At 39.7% G+C, this 26,061-nt stretch overlaps 1 protein-coding gene across 2 annotated transcripts in view; it reads left to right on the forward strand.

The window, feature by feature from the left end:
- tgfb2 (transforming growth factor, beta 2) overlaps positions 1-26,061 on the forward strand; it is a 69,276-nt gene that overhangs the window by 33,837 nt on the left and 9,378 nt on the right. For both annotated transcript variants that reach the window (XM_078253599.1, XM_078253600.1), the window contains 3 exons: positions 19,696-19,859; positions 24,333-24,465; positions 24,550-24,660. In XM_078253599.1, coding sequence (XP_078109725.1) covers positions 19,696-19,859; positions 24,333-24,465; positions 24,550-24,660 — 408 coding nt within the window. The remainder of the gene's footprint in view (positions 1-19,695; positions 19,860-24,332; positions 24,466-24,549; positions 24,661-26,061) is intronic.

Here is a 26,061-nt window from a genome sequence, read left to right on the forward strand (position 1 = left end):
CACCAAAAACATTATACAGCCTTGCGGGACTAAGATACATAGCCTGTTTACACTCAGTATATACCAAACGGCTAATCAAAGCTGATACTGTATGCTAATAGATAAAGGAGTCATATTAACATATTACTTCCTTTGAATTCCATATCTATGCAGTGTTCTAAGCAGCCTGGATGGAACTCAGACTTGACCTGGACTCATAGACTTGTAAACATCTTTGGCGTGAAGCAGAGGGACTGTAGGCTCTGTTCCGCCGCTGGCGGATTCGGGCAAACACTTTTTAGTTGTATGTATCATAGCAACGGTTTATATTTTCGGTTTCTCTTTTTAAATGATGAGATTAGATTTCTACTGCCTGCTGGCATGGAGAGTTATTTCCTCTCACGCGGGCGCAGAACCTACGTGCTAGTTCGCCATCGACTGTAGTCTTTGCTGTATGTTCACAAGACGTGAGGAGACAATGCCATAGTTGGCCTTAGACCCTACTAGTTCTCTGCTGTCTGCTTGGTGTGTCAGCATCTTTATTTGTCTGGGTGGAGTGGATAGGTGTCAGATATCAAAATTGCAAAAATTGAAAACGTTTGAGTGCATCCAATAAGAAATTAGATTGTTCAGATTGGGAGTTGGTTGGAGACACATTTTAGCCAGAGAAGGTGAGTAGGAGAGTGACATGAGTGAGAATCCATGAAAAAGGTTTAGTCTCACTTGTAGTCCATCCATGGGAGTCATCCTTGTGTTTGTGGATATTTAGACACACATGAAGTTTAAATGAAAGCACAAAAATCACATTTGGATATCAAATAAATACAATCCATGTAACTCAACAGTGACATTGGAATCTTTCCTTTCCTAGTATTACTCCCCAGACCTTTCACATGCATCTCCAGATCACAGGATGCAGATTGTCTCATTATTCCAGAGATTAATAAATAAATAAATAAATAAAAAATCTTTTGGTGGCTAAGCATGTTATATTGTAATCAACTGTAATAGATTACCATGCTTAATCAGGAAGACTCCATTTTTAAATGTAGACTGAAAACATATGTACCGTATTGGTCTGAATATAAGACTTTTTTTTTCTTCCTGGAAATACATCTGGAAAAAGTGGGGTCGTCTTATATTTGGGGTCTAGACTTTTTTTATGCTAATACACCCACAACAACAGATGTCGCCAACAACACGAGTAAAACCCGTCACCGTCACTTACAGCTAGGTAGTGCCAGGGCTTGAAACATGGAGAGACACAGCGATCGTCACCAACAAAGTCTCAGCTGGACTGTGTGTGTCGTCTTATAATCAGGATCGTCTTATATTCGGACCAATACGATATTTTCTTACAATTGAATTGTATAATTGCTGCCAATTTTATTCAACCTTGTACTGTATTTAGAATTTGATATATTTTGCAAATTGTATTTATTTAACCTTTGTTTAACCAGAAAGTCAAGGGGGAACTGGTAAAAAAAATAAATAAAATAGAACATGGCAAAAACAGACAAGAGGCCGTAATTACTATGTAGTTTTTATGTTATTTTATGTGCTTTCATTTTTGTGTTTGAGCCACTAAGGTATTTTCACTCTAAATAAACTCACTCTCTTCTGCCCTTTTCTTTTCTTGTGTATGACTTACAGAAGTGAGACATACTCAAAGTAGGTCAAATAGTTTTCCCTAAAGTCAGTCGCAGCATGTCAGCCCTGCAGACCAATATTTAGACCTTGTTTTTATTTTCAAATTGTAAAAGTAATTGAGAAAGTAAACAGTTGCATCCGGTAATAAATCTGAGTAATGGGGAATTTTCAGAACAGAAATAGTCACTGCACCATGCACTGTGAAAAGAATTATTATTATACCGAAAAGTTTAAAATATCACACAAGACACCCAATAATATCATGTGTGTGTGAGAAGAAAGTTATCATAACAATGATGATGTTGGTGCCAGAACCCACTACCAGTGCTGAGACACGTGCGCACATGTGGATTTCTTCATGCCAATACATCTGCAAATGCAGTCACAGCTGAATTCCCAACAGCTTGGGATCACAGCGTAATTATTTCACAGCAAATGTTTTCCTTTATGTATTCCCACACTTTGAATCTGTTATTGTTCAGCTCATGGATAGAGCTGAATAATATGGCTGCCACCTGTTCAGGTCATGAAAGAGAACAGAGGTTTGGAAACTAAAATTGAAAATGGTAAAACCCCTTTCATGGCCTAGAATTAGGAAAATCAGCTGAAGTGGAGTATTAAAGCTGCCTAAATCCTCACAAACCGACTCCAAATGAAACAGTTTTAGCTCAAATATTTTTTTTCCTGTCTTTAAGGTCAGATGTTTGCCCACTGCAGGATCCTACTCTGCCCCGACCAAGACTATAATGACCCTTTCATGTGGCAACCTCCAACTCCCTGATGGTGCGTAAAGTTCTCTGCAAAGTTGAGTCCAGCCGCAGCATACAACAGAACCCATTAAAGGTGCACTCTGAGTTCCTGCATGGTTTCAGCGCGATTTCATTTTTGTCTCAAATCGTAGGCATCTCTCCTTGATCCGCTAGCTGCCTGCCCCCTGAACACACTGTCAAAAAAAGGTCGGACTCATAAACGTCAAACAAACACTAGGGGCACAGGCTGTGCACCTAAATACAACAAACCACTCCAGCCAATCACCGACAAGATGGTTTTTGTCAGTTAGTCATGACAGTTACGGAAACATGGGGGGAGGGGCGAGCTTGCTCTGTTTTTGTTTGAAATTTACTTGGAACGTCAACAGAAGTGACCATGCAGGAACTCATAGTGCACCTTTTAAGTCCAGCTCAGTGTGGAAACCCAAGGGGGGTTGGTCAGCTGCAACCTGCAACTGACACATCCACAACACAAGCCAGCAGTCACCCATTAACACACTGATGGCAGAGGCTACCATGCAAGGTGTAATCTCACATTGTCAGACCTCCACAGCGCTGTGTAGTAAATTCTAATTAAATAATTGCGGCGCCGCTAATAGATTGTTGCCGCCGCTACTGCTTCAGCGTTTTATGAAATGTCATGAAGTCGTAATGACGCGACTTTGCTGAGCTGTTTGCTTCACTGAACTCAAGCGAACGGTCATCCGCGCTCTCTCCCCTTTTAAGGGTGTGCAACTGGAACAGTGACAAACAGTGATGAAGGCCGCGCTCATGTGACAGCTACAGTAGCGTGAGAAATAGCGTCATGGACACTGAATTTGATGAATTTACTGTTTATCAGACCCGAGATGAGAAGCTAATGTTAGCGAACCCTGCGGTCCCTCTGCCTTTGACTCACCGCTGCAGGAGATGGTGTATTCCCCCGACACGCTATATTAACGTTACTGTTTAAAACTTTTTCCAGGTTGGTGGGGATGTATACCACTCAAAACCAACATAAAAAAAACGTTGTAATGTTCCCTTTTTGTTTTGTAGCTAAACAGTATGTAAAATAAGCGGAGATGTTAAATCTTTGATGGATTTTTCCTTAGCGGTGGTTAACTAAAAAATAAGCCCACTGACTGCAACGTTACTGATCATACTTTGGCACAATGTTTAGTAATGACACTAGTAGTGTTCATAGTTACTGAAAATGTGATCAAAGATGCACATTGCATAACAGTATATCTTGGAATGTAATTGTAAAAGATGTGATTCTTTTGAGAAACGATTGCAAAGGTACTGTTACTGTGGACAAACCCCCATGTTGTCTAGTCCCCCAGTACTCAGAGCTCCAGATTTCCTTCTCCCATTTCCGCTCGCAGTTGATGCTTGTAAAGTGGAAGTACGGGCTGTTCTGCTTCAAGCAGGAGAAGATGGTTGTGAAAAACCAGTGGCCTACTTCTCGAAAAAGCTTAATGCCAGGATCAGACTTCCCCTTTTTTTGTCTTTCATGGACGAAGATTGGCAACACTGCCTGAATATTGCGTGCTGTCGTCAAGATCACGCGCATGTTCATAGGTCGGAGCAAGTTCATAGGTCGGAGCAAGTTCATAGGTCAACACTTTGGAGGAGCGACAGCTTGGCTCGCCGCCTCTCAAAAACAGTTAGAAATAAAGACTATTTTCTTAAAATAAGAAATCCTTTTTCAAACGAGCCTCCATTAAGGTTGGTTTTGAAAACCCAGGCGCAGACAGCCAAACGTGAAGCGTTCGTCAAATCAGGTACAGCCATCGCAGTTGTAGAAAGGTGTAGCCTGTTTTCTTTGCTTGTCAGTGAAGAGAAACTGATAACTGCTAGTGTCAAGCCCACTAGTGTGCAATGCTAGGAGCAGGGTGATCCCTGCCGTGAAAATAAAGCCTATATGGGGACTGTGTGCCAAAGAGCACTCTCTCATCTTCATTGGTGGCAAGCACTCTCCTATTGGTCAACCTCGAGGAACACATCGTAGAATATGTCACACTAGGCAGAAAAATACAAAAAGATTACCCTGCAGAGATCTGAGGAGCAGTTAACCATAGTCCAAATCGACCGGAGTTTAAAATTCCAACACAAAAAAGAGCGGAAGGTAACGGACATCCAGCCGAAAAAGGACATCCGGTGGAATTTCGGCGTCACCAGAGCAATCCCGGAAGTGGAACATCGTGGATATAGACTAGAAATACATTAATGAGAAAATCAGGAATACATTGACTAAGTCTTATTAAGGAGAGCTTTCAGGGTAAATTATGAAATTCAACCTTGTTTGAGGTTTTTTCCTGGAGCTTTAAGTGGGCTTAGTGTATTTGTATCTTAAATTAAGAAAATGTGATATGAAAAAAGAAATTGTATATAAGTGTTACTGCATCTTAGTCTACTGTCAAGTATTGTTTTGTTTATGGGGGAGTAATATCACGGCACAATCTACCTATTGGTTGCCAGGCTGAGGTGGGTGTGGCTTACCTGTGTCACAGAGCTGTAGGAGTTTAAAAAGTGGAAGTTAAGGACAGACTGAGAGGACAGTTGGAGGAGAAAAGACATCTGTTGCTGAGTGTGGAGACGAAGAGTTCTTTTTTCCCCAACAAGTTGTATTAATGTTATTTGTCCGCGTCTCCAAATGTCTACAAATGAACTGTCAATGGAGTATCGAGGCTGAACAGCGCCCGACCATGGAGTGAGTTGGTCGAATACTGAGCGAAGCGGTGCCGGAGCAGCAACGAGAGGTAGGCCATTCCACCTTTACCTTTAGCCTGGCAGCCGAGTGTTTAGCTCTGTAGTTTCAAATGCACAGGTGGTCAAAACTCCGGAAGCCCCTGGCCTAGACGTAACAATAGTATCAAGTTTTCCCAGGGTTGTGGTTATGCTCTGACAATAGCAAATCTCATTAGGTCCCCACCACACTAGGAGGCTGTAAATACAAATGTAGGACACTTATGACCAATCAAAAATATTTTCTGTCTGGGGGTTGCAATATTAAATATGTAAACGACTTTATTTAAACAAATATATATCTATGGTTGAACTGGTTACAACTGGTAGATATGCAACTGGTGATGGGGGGGTCACAAGTAGACCTTGCCTTGTTTTGAGGGTCGCAAGGGAAGCCACAAATGTTGGTAACTAGCTCAAAGTATTAACATGAAGCCTCAGAGCCAAAGAGCTAGCAGGGGCACATACAGTAGATGGTTGTGGTATCCATGTTCTCAATATGTAACAGCTATTTCAACCAACAGAAGACAATCACTCATAAACTCTCGTTAACTTGTGTTATGTCCACATACCACATGTTTTAGTGCTTTGCTATTGGTATTTGAGGTAATGGGAGTGATGAGTAATGAAGTGACTGATTATAGGAATCGGGGGCCCTGTGACAGCTCTCTTGTGACATCAGCTTACTCTCAGAGGGAGTAACTGTTTGAAAGAACAGCATCCGTGTGTGTGTGTGTGTGTGTGTGTGTGTGTGTGTGTGTGTGTGTGTGTGTGTGTGTGTGTGTGTGTGTGTGCGTGTGTGTGTGCGTGCGTGATATGACATCACTGGCCTCACTCCTGTCTTAGTCAATGTGATGGAGTGAAACACACACACACCACAACGGCGCCAGTTGTGGTGGATCATTTTCATGTCAAGCTTGGATAAATCAGTGGTAATGTGGACTGACTGCTGTATACCACTGCCTGCAGGCAGTTATGCAGTGATTTGCTTATGGCCCACAATGTCAACCAACCTCTGGAATTTCCCTGCAGATTTCCTTTTACTAGAATACCCAAGTGTATTTCAACTGGCAGTCCACTTACACTGTCTGTGAGGATTTAACTGTGTTTACTGAGCATTATTTGTGGATATATGACAAGTACTACTTTGTGGTGAAGCGTTACAAATAAATATTTCAACATTTGAGAGATACACTTATCCTAGCTAAGACAAAAGACTGGAAGCAGGGGAAAATGTCTAGGCTGGTATTGTCCAAAGTTTAAAGATACACATAACACCTCTAAAGCTCACTGATTAAAGTCCCTAACACCAACCCAACATCAAAGAACTATTAGAAATTGTGGAATTACATATAATGGGGTCGGTGATATCATGGCAAATGCTTTGCATTAATCATAAAAACTGTTACATAAGATGACATGTTTTAATTCTGATTTTGATGTTGAACGTTAACAACTACAGTCCAACAGTACAAACAATTGGATTCTACTCTGTACTTAAAAAAACAAGTTAAGAAAGCCACTGAATATGTCTTTACAACACTGGCACATTTTTGAGTTTTGAGTTCCGAACCCATCAAGTCTGCTAATGGCTGTTTTGATTTTGATGTTGAAATGTTATGTTTGAAATGAAGGAATATTGTGTCGAAGTTAACTATTAATTATTGTGGTGCACTAATATATACTGTACAATGAGGCATTTCAGTACAAAACACTAGTTCTGGTGGTGTACAGCTGGACTGGAGTGTGCAACAATGTTAGCTACTCAGTGAATATAACATGTAAACCCCTCGCCCATTTCTAGCATGTGAGGTAATTGATATGCATCGCTCCAGGTTTGTGACCCAGGTCGTATCTGAATTGTCATGACCAGGGATTAACCTGTGTTGACTGGTTTGGTTTGAATTGACAAAAGAAGGGTTGAGCACAGGTCAGAAAATCCTGGTTCAACCCTGCTCATTGGTGTGAATGATGTATAGGCTACTTCTGTTTCTTTTTATTTGAACAACCAAAGGATACTCCATAAATTACTTTTTAGGAGACTGCCTGAAAGTGTGCTCTGTTATCCCCATGTTTAGGATTAATTACGTTGAGTCTACAACGACACTGAGTTCTTGGAGAGAGGCACTGGGATGCTTTGGGGGAGGCTATAATGGCATGCTTATCACCTTTAAGTGAACCGATGTCAACACTTGGCTATTTGTCAGGGTTGGACTTTACCTGAAGCCTATTGAGGCTGTTAGGCTCTACTGTGAGCTTGGCAAAACTAGATATTGGCTTGTCAGTGCAGTCCAGCTCCAATGTGGTGGAGGTTCCTCCCTGATCACAGTCAATAGTCCTAGTCAATATATTCATACCGGTTATATTTTTATACTTGTCAGACTACACAGAATATTTGAGTGAGGTATGAGTGAACTGAAACATCTCTCACTCTACCTTAAAGCGCTTTTAACCTACCAAAAGAGTTTTATTTCATTCATTGTCTGTGTTTTAATGCAGAGTTTGTGATTGATAATTTCTATTTAGTATCAAAATATTGGTATTAGCCTTCAAGAAAGCAGATATCGGTCCAACCCAAGCACTGGGCTTTATTGGTTTATGTCCATCAGGACTAGTGGACGCGCAAGTGTGCGTCTGCCATCCACAGCCTGTGTCAGCATGGTGTCTGCTCAATGCGTCCAGTGTTGTGTTAAAGCACAGCAGACTCATTCATGAGGCTCTGCAGCAGTTTGTGTAAACAGTTTGCCTTTAGCTGGTCCTCCAGGAAGGAGCTGGAAGTGTGACTTTCTCCGTTGACGAATGGGAGGAAACAAGAAAAAGCATTGTTAGTCTTGGCTCATCTGCCTCAGCTGCTCACACTGCATACTGTTCAGTGTTGGCCACTGATCAGCACCAGAAGGAGCTGAGCGATTAAACACGTTGATGTGTGCTTGATCAAATAATTGCTTTAGAGTTCATTTAGGTCACAATCTGACCATAGAATAGTGCTGTAAGTATAGTTTGTGATCAGGTTTTGTGCTGACAGTAGCTGCAACTTCAGGTGCTTAGGGTTTTGTTGATCTGCTTTCGGTAGTAACATTTATACAACAGGTAGTGCTGACAGTAGTTTAAAGGTCCTATACTTTAAAAGGGAGTTCCATGTCTTTTTTTTATTATAAAGCAGGTCGAGGTGCTATACTGTAAAAATATAAAACGCTCAATTCACAGAGAAATGCACACAGCCCATGTTCAGAAAAGGTGCCTTTAAAAGTTCTTACTAGTTCTAGTAGAAACCCAAATTACAAGTATAACCTAAAAATTAGCATACTATGGGACCTTCAAGGTGGATGTCTGACATTTTGGTTAGTAAGAGGACCCCACTTCTTTTTTTTCTTTTTTTTTTAAAGCTTGCGTTTTCCTTTTAGAGAATAAGTACCCTTTTCGGTAACCCTTCCTTTTACAGCCCCCTAATTACCTAGTATTTACCTGTTAATTGCATGGTAATAATATTACATTATTGGGTAACTGCCACTGGTAATAATTAGGTAACTATAGAGAAACTACAGCTGAAGTACGAGGTAAAACCTTAAGTATTACTTGTCAATTCAACATAGTAGCACGTTGTTCTGACCAGTTTAGGATGGTATAAACTCAGATAAAATTGTGCACTTCCTTACAAAAAAGGCAACTAATCCTTAGAAATATCCCCTCAATTACCTAGCAATAAAAGGTACCAATTTAGTTATCCAGGGTTTATTTTGTAACAGCCTGAGTTGTATTGTGAACTTTAATTTAGATAGTATTTCCAATTAATTACTTAGTTTTTGATAAAGTTATTGTTCATTGCTATATGAGCTTAATTTAGAAAATATGAAACATTACATCAGTACTCACCTGGTAACACTCACTGTGTGGACAGTTTATCTCTTGGGTAGTCATGATAGAACATCTTCATAAGTACTGGGTTTGTTCCTGTAGATGTGTTCACAATTTACTCAGTACGTGAGCGGAAACTGGACTGTAATAGGAAGTCTTGTTTGTTTCCAGGTTGTTACCACGATATTACCATACAAATTGTAATACATTACTCCCTTTGTTTGTTCAGTCAACACCAACTTGTACCATATAGGTTCAACAACATAAATATAAAAACATGAACACTTACTCATTAAATAAGTTGAAACTGGAATATAAAAGGAAGTCTTGTTTGTTCCCAGGTTATAACCATGGAGCTTGTAATAGATTACTACCTTTGTTTGTGCAGTCAACACCACCTTGCACCCAGAAGCCCTATGCATGGGCCCAGCCAAGTTTGGAGTCTGTCTGAGATGTCCAATATGCAGAGATCCGTAACATCAGTTTCTCCCAAAAACAAGAGCCCCATCATGTTTAAGGCCCCAGATTAACTGATAGTAGACCATCAGATGAAAAATACATGTGTTTTTTTGAGATGCTTCATCACAGTGACACGCAAGAGTCTAGGCCAAGAAAAGTGCCATTCTTTCTGTAATTGAGGGCCACTCCCACAGGTACACAGTGGTGAAATGTAACTTAGTACATTTACTCGAGTACTGTACTTAGGAACAATTTAGAGATATTTGTACATAGCTTGAGTACTTTAATTCCATGCTTTTTTATACTTCTTTATTACATTTCAGAGGGAAATATTGTACTTTTTACTATACTACAGTAACTTGACAGCATTAGATGCTAGTTACTTTGCAGATTTAAAAAAAATTAACAAATACTTATTTTATTACATTTCTACAAGTTAAATGTATAGTATGCATGATTTTTTTAAGTAAAAACGTAAGTACTTTGACCTGTCACTACTGTGTGGTATTGCTATTTTTACACAAGTCAAATATCTTAGTACATCTTACACCACTGCAGGTACACTCCAAAGGTGATGCAGCTGGACTTGCCACCTCCTCTGTCAACCTTATATTCAAGCGCCTGGCTTGAGATGGACTTGCCAACACTACTGGTTGAGAGTACCAAGGTTTGTGATAGCCTACATCTAACCAGAGCCCGTCTACGGAGAGCCTGTTCACTCCCTATTCAGCCCCATTGTACCGAATTTGGTTGCAGTTCCACTAGAGTTCCACTGGGGGTGATCGCAGGCGAGTGCAAAATGAATGGGACTCTATGGAGCTAGATGGCTAAATTTGTCTCTTTCGCTTGATTGCTGTTGAGAAATTTCAGATTTGATTGTAGTTTTTGCAAGTTCAACATGGATTATAGATCAAAAGTTGAATGAACGAGTACTTATGTCCTTTCGATTTCTTACAGGCTGAGTCGTTGTTGCCCATAACGCGCTAGCATTCTGCTAATGAATGCTGATTGGTCAGTGAAGGACTGATTACGACCAGAGATCCCACTTGACGGCATCCAAAGCAGAACCAGAATGTCAGAGTGAATATTTCGGCGTGGTCTTTAAAACATTAGCAAACCTCTTTCTAGCACGTGTATTAACAGGGAGAGCCTAACCTGTCAGCTGTGTTGTCGATGCCTAAAAGGCTTTTTAGAACAAAAAAGCCACTTTAAAAAAATCTAACACTCAGCAGTGTGTATTTTCTTAGCCTCCCCTTTCGAATGCAACATTCAAATTACTAGACAAAAAATGATATCCTGAGAAAAATGGATTTTGAGGGGTATAGCCCCATAGAGTCCCATTCATTCTGCACTCGCCTGTGAGCGCCCTCATATGGAACCACAGCTAGGGTATGGTTTGATCAGAGGGCAGGAAGAGTCAAAGCATCAGTATTCTTTGAGGCAGCCAAAGCAAACAGACCAGTATCCTTGATCAAAAGAAGTTGTTACTCCGTTCTCAACTGAGGCAACAAGGTAAATAGAAGAAAGCACGATTAAACAGGGTAGAGGTTGGATTTGTGTAGTTACTTGCCATGGTGTAACCTCTTACGCCATTCAGTGTAAGTCAAAGAGGAGAATATCATAAGCAAAACATAAAAAAGGCATTCATGAAAGTTTTGTGGTAAATGTTGATAGGTAGTTAACACCATGTATACATTTTAATGTGCAGTTTGTATTTCATTTTTTTGTCAGATGGGGTCTGGTGAATGAGGAAAGAGCAAGGGCAAACTATATAGCTATGATGCAAGCTCATCATAAAGACTTCAGGTCTATCCACCATTAAGAGATGAATAAATATACAGTATGTGCATTCTATCAATATCTCAGTTTATCAATTTACTTATACTTCCAGGTTAAAGCATCAGGGTTCATCATCAACCCAGACCTCCCCTGGATAGGAGCATCACCTGACGGCATGGTATCATGCACTTGCCACGGTGATGGCATATTGGACAGGAAAACCTGTATTTGTACGGGAATAATAGTAGAGTTTTTCCAGATAGAGGGAACAGAGTGAATGTCTAGAGACTTCTGGAAGATGGGGCACCATGCCTCTGTCATATCTTTGCTGCAAGATTTCAATAGGCGCCCGGAGATGCCATCTGGTCCAGAGGCCTTCCTGGGGCAGATGCATGAAAAAAGTCTTTCCACAACATGCTGGTCAATGGAGATTTTCACAGAGTTCAATGCAGGTACACCATCTAGAGCTGCTTTTTGCTCTTGAGAGAAGTCTCTTGTTTTGAATCTACAGAAAAAAATATTCAACTCATTTGCTTTATCCCTCTCATTCATCACATTAATACACCTCTTAGTTGGTGCCATGTTTGTCATGGGTTTTACAGAGTCCCAATGTTTCTTATTGTTCATAGCCAAGCAGTGGGATTCAAAATGTTCCCTCTCCTTACATCTAGCTGTCCTTAATTTGTGATTAAGTTCTTTCTGCATCATTTTCATACTTACAAGGTCCCCTCTCTTGAATGCTATTTTCTTCTGTACAATGCACTCTTTGATTTCCTTGGAAATGTAAGATTTGTTATTTGGGTACTTAGTGATTCATTTTTTGGGTAACACGTCATCTTTACAACAGTTAATGTAATCAGTGATAGTATTTGTGACCTCCTCTAACTCCTGGCTATAATAGTGTTCCCAGTTGGTACAGGAGAAACAGCCTTTTAAAGTTTCAATGCCATCATTATCATATATATATATATATATAAAAATACAGTTTTAACCTGTGGTTTGCTGCTTTTAAGCAGGGACTTGTACATTGGGATTAAGTGGACGGCATTGTGATCAGAAGATCCTAGAGGGGGTTTAACCTTAGCAGTGTACGCATTCTTTACATTACCATAGCATTCATCAAGAATATTTTTACCTCTGGTATTACAGTCCACATATTTATTAAACCCTGGTAAAGTTTAAATGATTCTTGATGGCTCAAGTTTACAATGATTAAAATCACCTAAAATAAAGCAGGGGGTTTCAGGAGTGTGTGTTTCTTTTTTCTTCTCTTTTTTATTGCCTGTGAACACAGTCTGCTATAGCAGTAGCTGCATTTGCAGCCGTTCCACTGGGCGGGATGTAAACGGTGCATAATATGATGTTGCCGAATTTGCGTGGGAGATAAAAGGGTCTTAGGCTTAAACATGTCAGCTCAATGTCGGGGTTGCAGACTGACTCTCTCGCCATGAACTGCAAAAACCACTTGTTGTTGACATAAACTCAGGTACCGCCGCCTTTGCTCTTGCCAGAATCCTCGGTCCTGTCAGAACGCACCAGGGAAAACCCGTCCAAAGAGACGAGCGAGTCAGGCACGTCCTCCTGCAGCCACTTCTCAGTGAAGACAAGCAGGCATGATTCACAGTATTCGTGTAGCAATCTGGTGTTGACTTTGAGCTCCTCAACTTTGCTCTTCAGCAAGCGGACATTGCAGAGAAGCATGGAGGGCAGCGTGGTCTGTGTGCTCTTCTCCGAAGTCTTTGTCGTAATCCGCCGCATTTCCCCCTCTTCCGTGTCCGTCCACTGCAACCTGCCGTCAGACTGTGGGCAAGCAGCTCCCTCGGTAGCTGAGGGGCAGGCGTGTGACTGGGCCGCAGGAGCAGGAGCTGGTCCCGGGTGTAGCTCGGGAGCGTGGTCAGCATAGTGCCCCTGCCAGTTGGCGTGGAGTAGCATACAAGCCAATCAATTGGGATCAAAAGCAGTCCTCTCAGTAAAAACAGCATTGTGTTGCACTTGAGCACCGTGTTGGGATAAAAACACCAAAAGTTCATAAGAAGCCACATATAACAACACAAAACGAACAATAACAATGAGGCAACAGCACGAGGTAGCCCGAGTCGCAGCAGAGCAGCTGCGACTATGTTACCTAATATCGATATTTTCAACCTTATATTGATATATTTCCAAACGAGATATCAGATTAGACAATACAGTTCATGTCGATATAGTTTGATGTTACGTTACACGACCCATTTTCTCTCCAACCCATGCCTGAGTTTGCCTCTCTTCTCACTCTCACGCAACCCCGCCCCCATTTACACACAAGCTCTCCTGCAACAGCAATGGTCCACACTGACGACATTTGTCTACAGTTTCAATCGTTATTTCCACAGCTGTATATTTTCTTAAGCATGATAGGAAAACCTGTATTTGTACCAATGTTTCCGCTGGTAACTTTGTGTTGTGGTGACTGCCATGGCGAAAAACAGGGCGAAAACATGGATGAATAATAGCGTGTGAATCAGTGCCTGCTGGACCTGGTCGAGAGATGTGACCCATGGCCAGTTTATCAGAGTTAAAAATGCAGCACAGTGACGATACAGACAAACACAAGACGTTTGTAACGACAATGTCCTGCCAATGCGCATTCAATCCGCGCTGGACCCGTCCCTCTGTGAGTAGAGAATCCAGTCCGCAGTATAGTTGATAAACCAGAGAATTGTACAGTAACAATCGACTTTATAGTCAAAGAAAGTTTTTGTATCATAGCCTACACTAGTCTATTGCACGCTCCCTCTCTTGTCTATGAGCTCTCTCTCTCTCTTTCTCTCTCTCTCTATATATATTTTTTTTTCAGTTGCAGCTGTATATTTTTAAACGGAAGGAAACCCTGTCTTTCCATTTTATTTTGATGGCAGTATGTTTTAATAAAAGTACTCGTGACATCTCACATGTGGCTTTGACTTACAGCTAAACATTTAGCCCACTTTGTAAAAAATACCGAGATACACATCGCCGTTTAACTGAAACATAACGAGATGTGATTGTTGGTCCATTTCGCCCAGCCCTACTTGAGTCTACATATAGCAATGAGATCGGTGCATGATCCGAGATAGCAATCCCATTAAAATTGCAACCTTTTTTTGCTGATATTAGAAAGTAATACATACGGGAGTATGACTGAAGTATTAGAATAGCAAAAATATTCCACACGACCAGGTTTTAGTTCTCTCCAAATATCCCTCAAATTCAACTCTTAATAAAATGATGTAACTTCCCTACTCTAAGTGTGAGATTTATCTATGCCTTTCAACCAATCCTTTGATGGATGCAGTAGACAATTGAAATGCCCTGCTATGATGCAATTGCCAGTAAGTGTTATATAAGTGTTTATCTGTATAAAACAGATCCCTAAAGAACTTTGGGTCATCATTATTGGGAGCGTATTTATTAACCTGTCTACTCTGGATCATTGACTCTTTCTCAAAATGTTCAGGTTATAGGGTAAATTGGTCCAAGTCAGAAGCTTACCTTTAACAGCTCAGTGCCCCGTAACAGCCTTCCAATCAGGTGCATTTCAGTGGTCAAAGCAAGGTGTTGTGTATCTGATTATCTTATTCCCTCCCCAGTTAAAAGACCTAGTTAATTTGGATCCATTTTTAATAAAATCTCTTGTGATGGTAATAGATGGGCGACTCTCAATCTCTCTATAGTAGGGAAGGTCAATGTTATAAAAATGTGTTTGTGTTCCTCCTCTGGAAGTTCCCCTGTCATATTTTAAATGGTTTGACAGGATAACAAAGACATTTATATGGAATGGTAAAATAACCTGGCTACATTTTAATAAATTACAAAGACCGATTGATAATGGAGGTTTGGGTCTACCAAAGATGTTGTATTAAATATTAAAACTATGTCAATGTGAAGGTGCTCCTCATTCAGTTCAAAATAATGCATCGTTTCTATTGGACTCCCTCCAGATTGTTTGTTTGTTTGAAATTGGTCTGAAAGAGACACCAAATTGTTGGAAATGTAAGACAGAGGATGGCCAATTACTTCATGACTTATGGTCCTTTGATAAGGTCCAGGAATTTTGGGATACATGTTAACCTATGTCGGATTGCAGGTACCCAGGTTCCATTCAGCCCAAGATTATTTGTTCTGGGAGATGGATTAATCCTAAGAAAGATTGCTAAGCACATAAGAAGCTGGGTCTATACTAGTTTAATAATAGACATATTATTTTGAGCAGATGGAAGAATGAAGGGGTGCCGTCAATCCAGCAGTGGGCTTGTGAGATGACTAGGGTGGCGGCGTTTGAAAAACTTTCATATATATGATATATATACATATATGTTTGCCAGATTGGATGTATATACTAGAAAATGGGGAAAGTACCTGAACTTTCTTGAGGGCTCCTAAGAAGCTTTGTGCTGGGGTGAGACTTGTATGATGGGCTTATGGTGTTGTCATTTATACAGGTACATGTTTATTTGGTGTATTGTCCATGTTGTTACTATTTTGTTGAATCATCTGGAATATTGTAGTTACTGTGTCATCTTTTCTTGATTTTTGTCTGAGTGGGTGGGATGATGGAAGGGGGGGATTTGTTCATGTTGGCAGTTGTAGATTATTTATTTATTTATTATTTTTATTGTTAATCACAAGAAAAATTTAAATTTTTGGGAGTGGAGACATTGGAATGTCTAAAAAAATATAAGGATTCTGTCAATATTTTTGCCATGCTTGTATGATGAAAACTCGTAAAGCTATTAATGTGAATACATGAAATATTTATTTTTATTCTGCTGAGCTACAGCGTCGGAGCTCTCGACTCCAGAGGATTAACTAGAGTACAATTTCTTAAGTTCTCTTTTGTGACAATTCAGTATTTTAGCCATGCTAGCAGTATGGCTCTAGGGATATTGGTAAGTCTATCAGTACACACTTTGATTCAGACTGAAATGTCTACACAAGTATGGGATGGATTATCATTATTATATTTTTGACCAAATAACTACAAAACTGTTAGCATGGTAACAAACAAATCTAAAATAATTAACATGGTAAAAATGACCTGCTAAAAATCAGCATCAGCAACATTTCTGTCACTGTGAGCACTGTACCGAATTACAGCATCATATAACTTTTTGTATGGCCATAGACCCCTTTCAGATCACAGATGTTCGACCTGCATTGGACCCTTTAATATTATGACGTTGTCACCCTGTTGCTCACTGTTAGAAGAGACTTCAGTCTGCAGTACAAGTCATACACTTTACTGATAAACCACAAAATTACACTGAATTACATCACACAATAACCACATAAAAGTAAGGGTTTCAGTTTCAACTTCCTGTCTGTCCATATACGAGCTTCTTCCCACATTCAAGGAGGCCTGGTCAGGGTCATGAAGGAAGGGTAGACTAATGCGTGTTGACCCATTCAGATAGCCCCGTGACGTGGGGTTATAGTCTTGTTACTTAACGCTTGATTTCTGTTTTGTATATCAACTTTGTGGACACGCAAAAAGGAGCACTTCACACCTGAAATTGCCTGTAGGTGTGTGTTGGGATAGGCTCCTGCACCCCTTAACTCTCAGTAGTTCAGGGAGTAGGTGGCTAGAAAAATAAGTCTTAGTTTTAGGAAGATTTAGGGTTGTTCAGACACTAAAAACGTCTGGATAGAGCAAAGGTGTTGCAGCTCTCAACAAAAACAGCTGTCACTCATAGCGGAGTAGCCAGGTTTGTACATTGTGAGCGTTCTGAGCAGAGTTGTTGGGCAATATTGGGCAAATATATTAGTGTAAACCATAGTGCTTAATGTTAAGGGGAAACCATATAAGGCTAGAAATGAGAGACAATCTGGAGACAGCCATGTTGAAACAAACCAGCAGATAAGGTATTTCACAGGGGGCTGTGAAAGGTTTGAGAGTTGGCTGGACAAACAGTCAGAAGTTAAAGCAGACAGTAAAGCCTTCTGTAGGCTCCATTCTTCTGCTGTCTAGTCACTTACTTAGATATGCCAGATCCACCAAGGATGTAACTTTTTCTCATCAAGCAAGTAAAAGGGATTCCCACTGGCTTGCTCAGAGCTACTAACAAGTAAATGCCATACAGTGCAGACAGGTGAGAAATGTGATTAATCATATGCTTTAACCGTCACCAGATCTTAGCTCAAGATGATACAAGTCTGCATTATACCCACACTTTTTCCATTCACATGGACTATAGCATGTACATATTAGGAGAGCTGGATATGTTATGACAATATAGCTGAAAAACGATTAGAAAATATGCACATCCCTGTGCCCAAAAGGATGGGTGCTGAATAAGAGAAATAACATTGAAACAAATAAATCAACACACCAAGTAGCTCTCAAATTTTAATACTGTGTAGCGTTTCGAGTACCAAGCTCTTCCTCAGACTTTTTTTGTATCAAGAACAATATGGCTGCCCTTTCCTATGTACATGACTTGCTCCCCCAGCAGAAAAGCCCATGCAGGCACCCAGTCAACCATTAGAAGTTTGATCAAAAGAAGAAAAAAAAATAGTTTCCCCCCTTCCCCACATTATACTTGTCACCCAACTGACACTGTTTGCATTACTACATACAAATATTGCTGGAATCATCATACCTTACTACTCTCCAGTGTCTATCAATGATAAATTATCATTAACCCACTTCAAAATACAATAAAAGGAAACTTCAGATCTTGTCTCGTTATTATCCGATCAGATTAGACCTTTTTCTCTCTGTATCAACAACAATTGTGTTGATTACTGTCTGCTCCTCAATGTCAAATCTACGTAAACGTTGGCATGTGTGCCAAACCTGTGATAGAGGCCCTGAGCCTCTGCCTCTTTAGCTACAGACCCGGTGTTGGAATCCTTTCCAGTGAAATACAGTCACACTTCACACCGTTTAGTTGTCAGCATTTTAACCGTGTTTAAGCCAGCTAATGTTGCTAGCCAACGGTAGGCTAACGTTACCTGCTGTGTAATGTTAGCTGGCATCATGCCTTAGGCCGTTTAAAAAATTGTATCGCGATTCATTTTTTCGCGAACCACTTGTAGTCTTTACACATTTAAATCCATTTTTAACCAATTCACGATGCATCGTTACATCCCTATCATGTAATCTCAACACTTCTTTTTAGCTTTGTGACGCACTGCCTACTCTGCCTTCCTTGACCGCATATCACTGGTTGAACCATATTTTTTGGTCATACGCCTGGACTAATCAGTCCCTCCAGGATTTCGCGATGTCACGATCGCAACAATTCACGCAACTTTAACCAATCGCCGTGAATTTGGTGCGATTCGCAATTTTGACCAATCACTGCAACTTTTCCGCAAATTTGACCAATAACTGGAGCTTCCCGTGACTTCAACCAATCCCAGCAGTCCCACGTTCCAGACTTTGTATCAGTATGTGACTCTGAGAGCCACTGACCAAGCGGGAGTGAGAACGTGTTGACGTAACACACTTATGTCGCCAAATTCATTTCCTTGTTTCTGATATGAAGACGAGACGTGTGTGACTCGAACATCTCACATTTACCAACAAAACTTACAGCGAAAGACAACCTGTATACATTTTAACATCAATGTACGCTGTAACGATTTTTCACTCTGAAGTTGCTGAAAGCTGGTGCTGTTTTAATCATGTCTGCTCTCTGCAGCGGGCGGGGCTGCTGCTCAGTTCCCCCTGCGACTGACGCGCACACACACACACACAAACACGGTGGATGCAGGAAAAAACGGAGATGAGAAGCAATGTAAAGATCAACAAGCCACTGACACATATGTTCATATTTGATTCATTCAATAAATTATTTTTTGTCTTAAATCCACCAGCCATTTTCATATTCTACCAACATTTGCAGCATCCTGAGCCTTTTTGGTAAGGTTACTAGGAAAACTCAGCCCAGAGTAGTTTTATTCTCCCCAAAACAAGTTTCCTTTTTATTTTTAAAGAACTTTATTTTGCAACTTTCACTGTCTCTCGCAACAAAAATACAAAAGACGTTGCAACTTTTATCGCAATTCTTTTACAAAAGCTCCCCATAAAATCAGGCATTTTGGGTCGCAACAATCTCAAAAAAGGCCCCGAAATCATGGAGGGACTGACTATATATACTATATATATATACCTTTAGTATGATGTTATTATATCCTACTGGTTGTTGATTGTTGTAATTGATTGTTTTTGCTTTAGTGAGAGTTACAGGGAACCAACTTTCTCCCTCTTTAGTTCTTTACAGATTATATATGGGCACAGGTGTGAGGTCCACATCGTTCCTTACTGTTATTTTGATCCAATGATGTATCCCCATTTCAGTGTAGATCACTCCAGAAAAGAGCATTAACTAAATGCCTCAATGTCAAGTTAAACACATTAAACAGTCTCACATCAGTCTCTCCTCTCTTTGTCTGCCAAACACACACATATCCTAAATCAGCCATTCTCTCACTCTTCTCTCATTTTTTGTAGATGTTATATCTCCTACACACTTCAATCCTTACTTCAGGCGGCTGACGTTTGATGTGTCTTCCATGGAAAAGAACGCCTCCAACCTGGTGAAGGCGGAGCTCAGAATCTTCCGTCTTCAAAACCATGGGGCCCGAGTGTCTGAGCAGCGCATCGAACTCTACCAGGTACACACACTTTCCTCTGGGCTGACATCAGGAGCTGGCTAACAAGCTGACTTTATTTTTACTTTAAAGTGGAAATCCTTAAAATTTGTGTCCTGGTTCATTTGGCGACACCCTACTTTACTAGAGGTAACAGCTAATTCAGTTAATACCACAGGTCGCAGAATACTTAGACCAAAAACAAATTATTGTTTTAAAGAAGTCAGGCAATAATTGGCTTTTTTACATAATTTTGTGAGCAACCATGATCTGATTTTATGCTGCCCACGGCATGAGTCTGTGAACAGTGAAAGTAGATGGTTACCTCAATGAGACGTTGGAGGTGTGCAGCCTGTTGCCTGCAGCTGCTCATCTAACAGCTCACTGTGGCTGCTCCTTCTTGTTCCATGAGTCCCTGCAATATTTCAAACTGATCAGCTGTCAAAAATTACCCTTGTTTTGTATGCATTTTGATCAACGATAGTGGTCTGTGTCAAGCTCACTGACAAACGCATTGCATTTCCTGTGACTACTACTATAATAAAAGTCAACTCATTTCGCCATTTACAGTAAATGCTTTTAATGTGAAACTGCACCAGTACGACATGTTGGATTTGCATTAGCAGTAACTTAATACAGCATTTTTTGACGCCACAGACATTCAGTTTGTAATTCGGAAAATATGTAAATATTGCAATACTTTCGTCAGTGGGCCATATGCTCAATCACCAGTGTGTTACTTCATTCAGCAATAGATAGCGACCTTAACAGACATTTATTTAAATGAAAATCTTCAAGATTGACACTTTAAAGTCATAATTATATTAAGGTTCCCATATTGTAAAAAAAATGATTTCCATGTCCAACTGAAAGAGACTGACGGTATAACAGAGCATTTCAGACAAAGGGTGAATACAGGTATATTCAGACAGACAGTAAGAGAAAAATAAAAGTGTTTTCTAAACATGTTCTAGTATAATTCAAAAATACAAGTATGAACCAAAAAATAGGACATAATGGGACCTTTTAAAAGATGACATTTGCACATTGTTAATATTCAGTTGTTCAGTTGAATTTTTCATTTTAAAGCATACATATGGCAATACTCTAATGCATAGGTCTTCAACGTTTTTTAAGCCAAGGACCCCTTAACTGAAAGAGAGACGGATCGGGAACCACCTACCACATATATTGTATAAAATTGAGTTGCATATTAATCTGGTCCTACAATAACTTTTAGGGCAACCTAAAGCATTTTTAGATACCTTTTTTGCATAGACTACTAAGCTATTCAAATAGCCTAATAATTGTTGGCATGATTTTATAGATCATGTTTTAATGTTAAACACACATGTGGAACAGTCAGTCCTTAGTGACTACATTACCTATTGGCCAGTAAGCCTATCATCAGTAGGGATTTATATTTGCTAATAATATGTTGGAATCATGTTAAGACTTTTTAATTTTTAATTAAAAATTAACAATTATTTGGAGGCCCCCCTGGAGTGACTCTGAGGACCCCCTAGGGGTCCCGGACCCCCTGTTGAAGATCCCTGCTCTAATGTGATGAAAGTCCAGTTGACTAGTCGATGACATTATTTTCAGTCATTAGCCTAATGAAATCACAGGAGGTTGCAAGGAGCTTTGTATTCTCTCCTGTGATTTTACCTCCTGTGATTTTAACAGTATTTAATCAACCTTTATATCAACCCTTGTATTGGTTTTCTTAAGAAGTCTTTCTTGCATTTTGCAACCTGTCCAGATTATCAACAAGTGCTTTTGCAGTGATCTTAATTATCGTTACCCATTTTTCAGTTTGTGCTTCAACACCACTACTCACACTACTGGGTTTCCCAGCAGTAACTTTATGCACACCAGTTTGCATGTAATGTAATTGTAGTGTAACTCATACCTCATATGTTGGGCTTTGTGTCAGGGATGGACTGGGACCAAAAATCGGCCCTGGCATTTTGGCCCAGACCGGCCCACCATATAAGATCACAAATACCACCCATCCTTGCACTCCCCTGAATATGTATCAATATGTATACAACTCCTACTCTTTAAATCTACTAACGCCATGTAATGAGTAAGCAAGAATCAGTGAGAGTTGACACATTAAATACTTCTTTTAATAATTATTAATAATAATTTTTTGGGCATTTTTAGGCCTTTATTGACAGGACAGCTGATGAAATGAAAGCTGAGAGAGAGGGGGGAATGACATGCAGCAAAGGGCTGCAGGTCGGAGTCGAACCCCGGTCCGCTGCGTCGAGGAGTAAACCTCTACATATGGGCGCCCGCGCTACCAACTGAGCTATCCGGGCATCCCCAAAATACGTTATTGATTACTAGTTACTGTCATTTGAGAGTGATTAGTTATAATATTACTGTCTCTGAATTGTAATGCTTTACATTACTTTTGCGTTACTTTTGAGTTACTTTCACCAAAATAAAAGCGGAAGTATGACTTGGCAGGTAGCTTGTGAATTTCACCACGGGATCAACAAAGTCTCATCTTTATCTACCCTATACATCGTAATTTATTCACATTATTTTGTATTATTAATCTGAATCTGCAAAGTAACTAAAGCTATAAAATAAATAATTAAGTAAATCGTACAATAGCCTACTTGAGTAGTAGCCTACGGTATAATTACTTTCCACCGCTGATAAAATGTAATGATATTACGTGTAGCAGGACTAAACATTGATTCCTGACATGTTATCTGTCAGTTGCTCGGGCACATTGCTGTCGGACACAGATGTCCCTAGCTTGCCGTCTCTGGTTCTGGCTCTGACCACGGGAACAGTGACGGGACAGCTTGCTTCAATGCAGCGTAAACAACTCCGGAAAATAATGTCCATGTTGCAAATGTATCTGTCTCTGCAGTCATTTCAACCACCGAATCCAGCAACAGGAAATAACACTCGCGGACTCTTTTTTTTCTGTGCCGAAATGTTTTGCGGTGTTGGTGAATTCTTAAAAAAGAATGTGGAGGAAGGTCTGCAATGCGAGACTATCGTGCATGTATATGTGGCAGTGTGTGGTGTTTGCGGCCCCCTCTTATGTTTAACTCTCTGTTTCACAATTTTACATTACTCAGTCACAGCAGAAAACAGGCATAGCGCAAACCCAACCCCACATATTTATTCACAAATACCGATTAGTTTTGGTATTGCAGGAGGACCTAAGTCACACAGGACAACAGCCATGTTAAACCAGATAAATAGCTATGCAGGTTTAAGCATAATTTATTTGGAGACAAACTTTGCATTTTGGAAGATGGCCGGCATTCTGAACTGGGATGTCTGCGGTCCACACACACACACACACACACACACACACACACACACACACACACACACACGGACCATAGTCAGCGTACATGGCTGTGGTGAAGTTAGGATCACAACTAACATTATAGCTTAGTAATTGTAATTGAACCTTTGTGAGTAACAAGGGCCTTCTGAAGTTCACCCCTTTGGTCTAGACCGACATATGTCCACAACTATGAGATGTATACCAATGAAATGTTGTACAGACATAAATGGTTCATAGAAAATTAATCCTATTGACTTTGGTAATCCCCTGACTTTACATCTAGCGCCACCAGCAGGTCAAAGTTGTCACTTATCCTGCGTAATATCTCAAAATCTACTAGATCAATTGGTGCAAACTGTTTAGTACAGATATTCACATCTTGTCTCCTACTAATCTATATATGTTTATTTTAACTTTGACCACAATCTTTCTTTAACCCTTGTGTTGTCTTCTGGTCGACCATGCACTTTTTTTTTACACATTTTCTGACGTTTTTGTCACTTTTTTTCCTCACTTTTTTCAATGTTTTTGTCACTTTTTTTCCACGTTTTCGATGCTATTTTCCACTAACCCCAACTTTTCATGGAATTCATGGTCAATAAATCTCATTTATAGGCGATTTATACCTAATTTTTAAATGATGAATGATTTTGACTAATATCAGAGGAATGTATGTTGGTGGAGAATCACAGACGTGTTTATGTCAAAGTTTAGTCAGGTTTTGAAACCATTTCAATTTTTTTCAAATGCCATAAAATTGAATACCCACAATTCAATGAAAGTAGTAATCGAGTACTTGCAATTGTACAACATGAGGGTTAACATAAACAAAGTTGTCCAGTTGCCTAATAACCCTAATCAAGCCTTAATCACAGAGCTGGCAGATCAGAAAACACTCATGGGTCATTTTGGAATGCAATCACATGTTATCCAGTAAGTTATCAAGGTCGGAGAACTTGTTGGACAAGATTGTGTTGCATAGAACTTTGGGTATTTCTCTTTAGCCACTGTGACTACTGCAAGCACCTTAGTGAAGTTTTTTGGTGCTTGACTGTGTGGCAGCATTCTCAACTGTCAAAACAAATAAAACATAAGAATTTTAAATAAATAGCTCTGAAAACAAAATTTCTGTTTCACAACTTTGAACTTTCATGCCTCTGTTTTTTACATAGATTTTAGGACACAGAGACCTGACGTCCCCGACACAGCGATATATAGACAGCAAGGTGGTACAAATGCGAACGGAGGGAGAGTGGCTGTCCTTTGATGTGACAGAGGCAGTGAGTGAATGGCTGAACCACAGAGGTGAGTGCATATTCCTCCCATCACTGTAGCACGTTCATAATTTATTGCATGTTTCCCCTTGCTGTGACTTTTGTTTCTTCACAGACAGAAACAGTGGATTCAAGATCAGCCTGCACTGCCCATGCTGCACATTTGTACCATCAAATAACTACATTATTCCCAACAAGAGTGAGGAGCTGGAGGCACGGTTTGCAGGTTATTTGATTCAGAATTTTTTTTAAAGAATGTACAACGATAAGTCTGGTGTTATTTATTATTGTATTATTGTCAACTAATCCCATGAAAACACCAATACCAACAATGTGTTAGTTCATCTCGTAATATCAATCAATCAATTTAGTTTCTCACATGAAATCGTATGAGGTACAATTCCAGGGAAATGTTATCCCATCAGCTACATAAAGTTTTCCTTAATACTTGAATTTGAATTTTGAATTTATTTATAGGATAGCCCCTTCAGATGTAGCATCTCATTTTCGAGGGGGTCCTATAAACATACAAATAGAACAGTGTTACATAACAAACATATACTACAAATACACAGATACAGACAGCTTGCTCAGCCTCTCTCACCTACAGCACAACTAAACAGAAGTCTTAAGTGTACACAGAAACAGTTTTAAGATGAGAAAATAAAGATGTCCTGAAGCAACTGTATGTAGTAATAGATCTCAGCAACACAGGAAGATTGTTCCAATCAGAAGGAGCTTTATAGTCGAATGATCTGCATCCAACTTCTTTGAGAATTCGAGGGACAAAGAAAAAGGGATATTGCATATGTCTGAGTGGATATCAAGATCTACGTGTAACCAAAAACTCTTTCAAGTAGGAAGGACAGTTGAAGTAAATACATTTAAAGATCAACTGAACCCAGTGAAATTGCCTTCTAGATATAGGCTGTTGCCAGTGATTCATAAATAAAACAATGGTGAGGTTTGTATGGACACCAAAAATCAATCTACATAGCGAATTAAAAACAATTCTTCAATAAGAGTATGTTATAAAACCAGTTTTCAACCAAATTAAAGTCAAACTGTAAGGAGTTCTGGATTTGTAATACATCAGTTTGAAGTGTAAATAACAGTATCATCAGCATAAAGATAAACATGACATATTTGAGGTAAGTCATTAATAAAAATAGAAAAAGATGAGGGTTCCAAGAGGACAATGGCATAGTCAGACTGAAAACCTTGAAAAACAACACATTGGTGTCTATTGTGAAGATAGGCATTAAATCAGAGGAGAGCATTTTGATTTAAATCAATTGAGTACTGCCTATCCGGAAGGAGATGGTGATTGATCATATCAAAAGCATTAGTGAGTTGGCGTTTATCAAAGGATGAGAACACATCATTCGTGAGTTTTAGAAGAGCAGTGGTGGTAGAGAAATTTGGTCTAAAACCTGATAGATGAAGATAAAATATTGAACTGATTGTTGTAATGTGATAATTGATTAAAAATAAGTTTCTCAAAGATTTTAGCAATGGTACAGCTAATAGAAATAGGTTGATAATTATTCACATCAGACGGGTCTCCATTTTTGAAAAGAGGGATAAGTCTGGTACATTTTCATATGGAGGGAATTATGCATTTAGA

Source organism: Sander vitreus, chromosome 6 (genome assembly GCF_031162955.1).
Source record: "Sander vitreus isolate 19-12246 chromosome 6, sanVit1, whole genome shotgun sequence".
Lineage (NCBI taxonomy): Eukaryota > Metazoa > Chordata > Actinopteri > Perciformes > Percidae > Sander > Sander vitreus.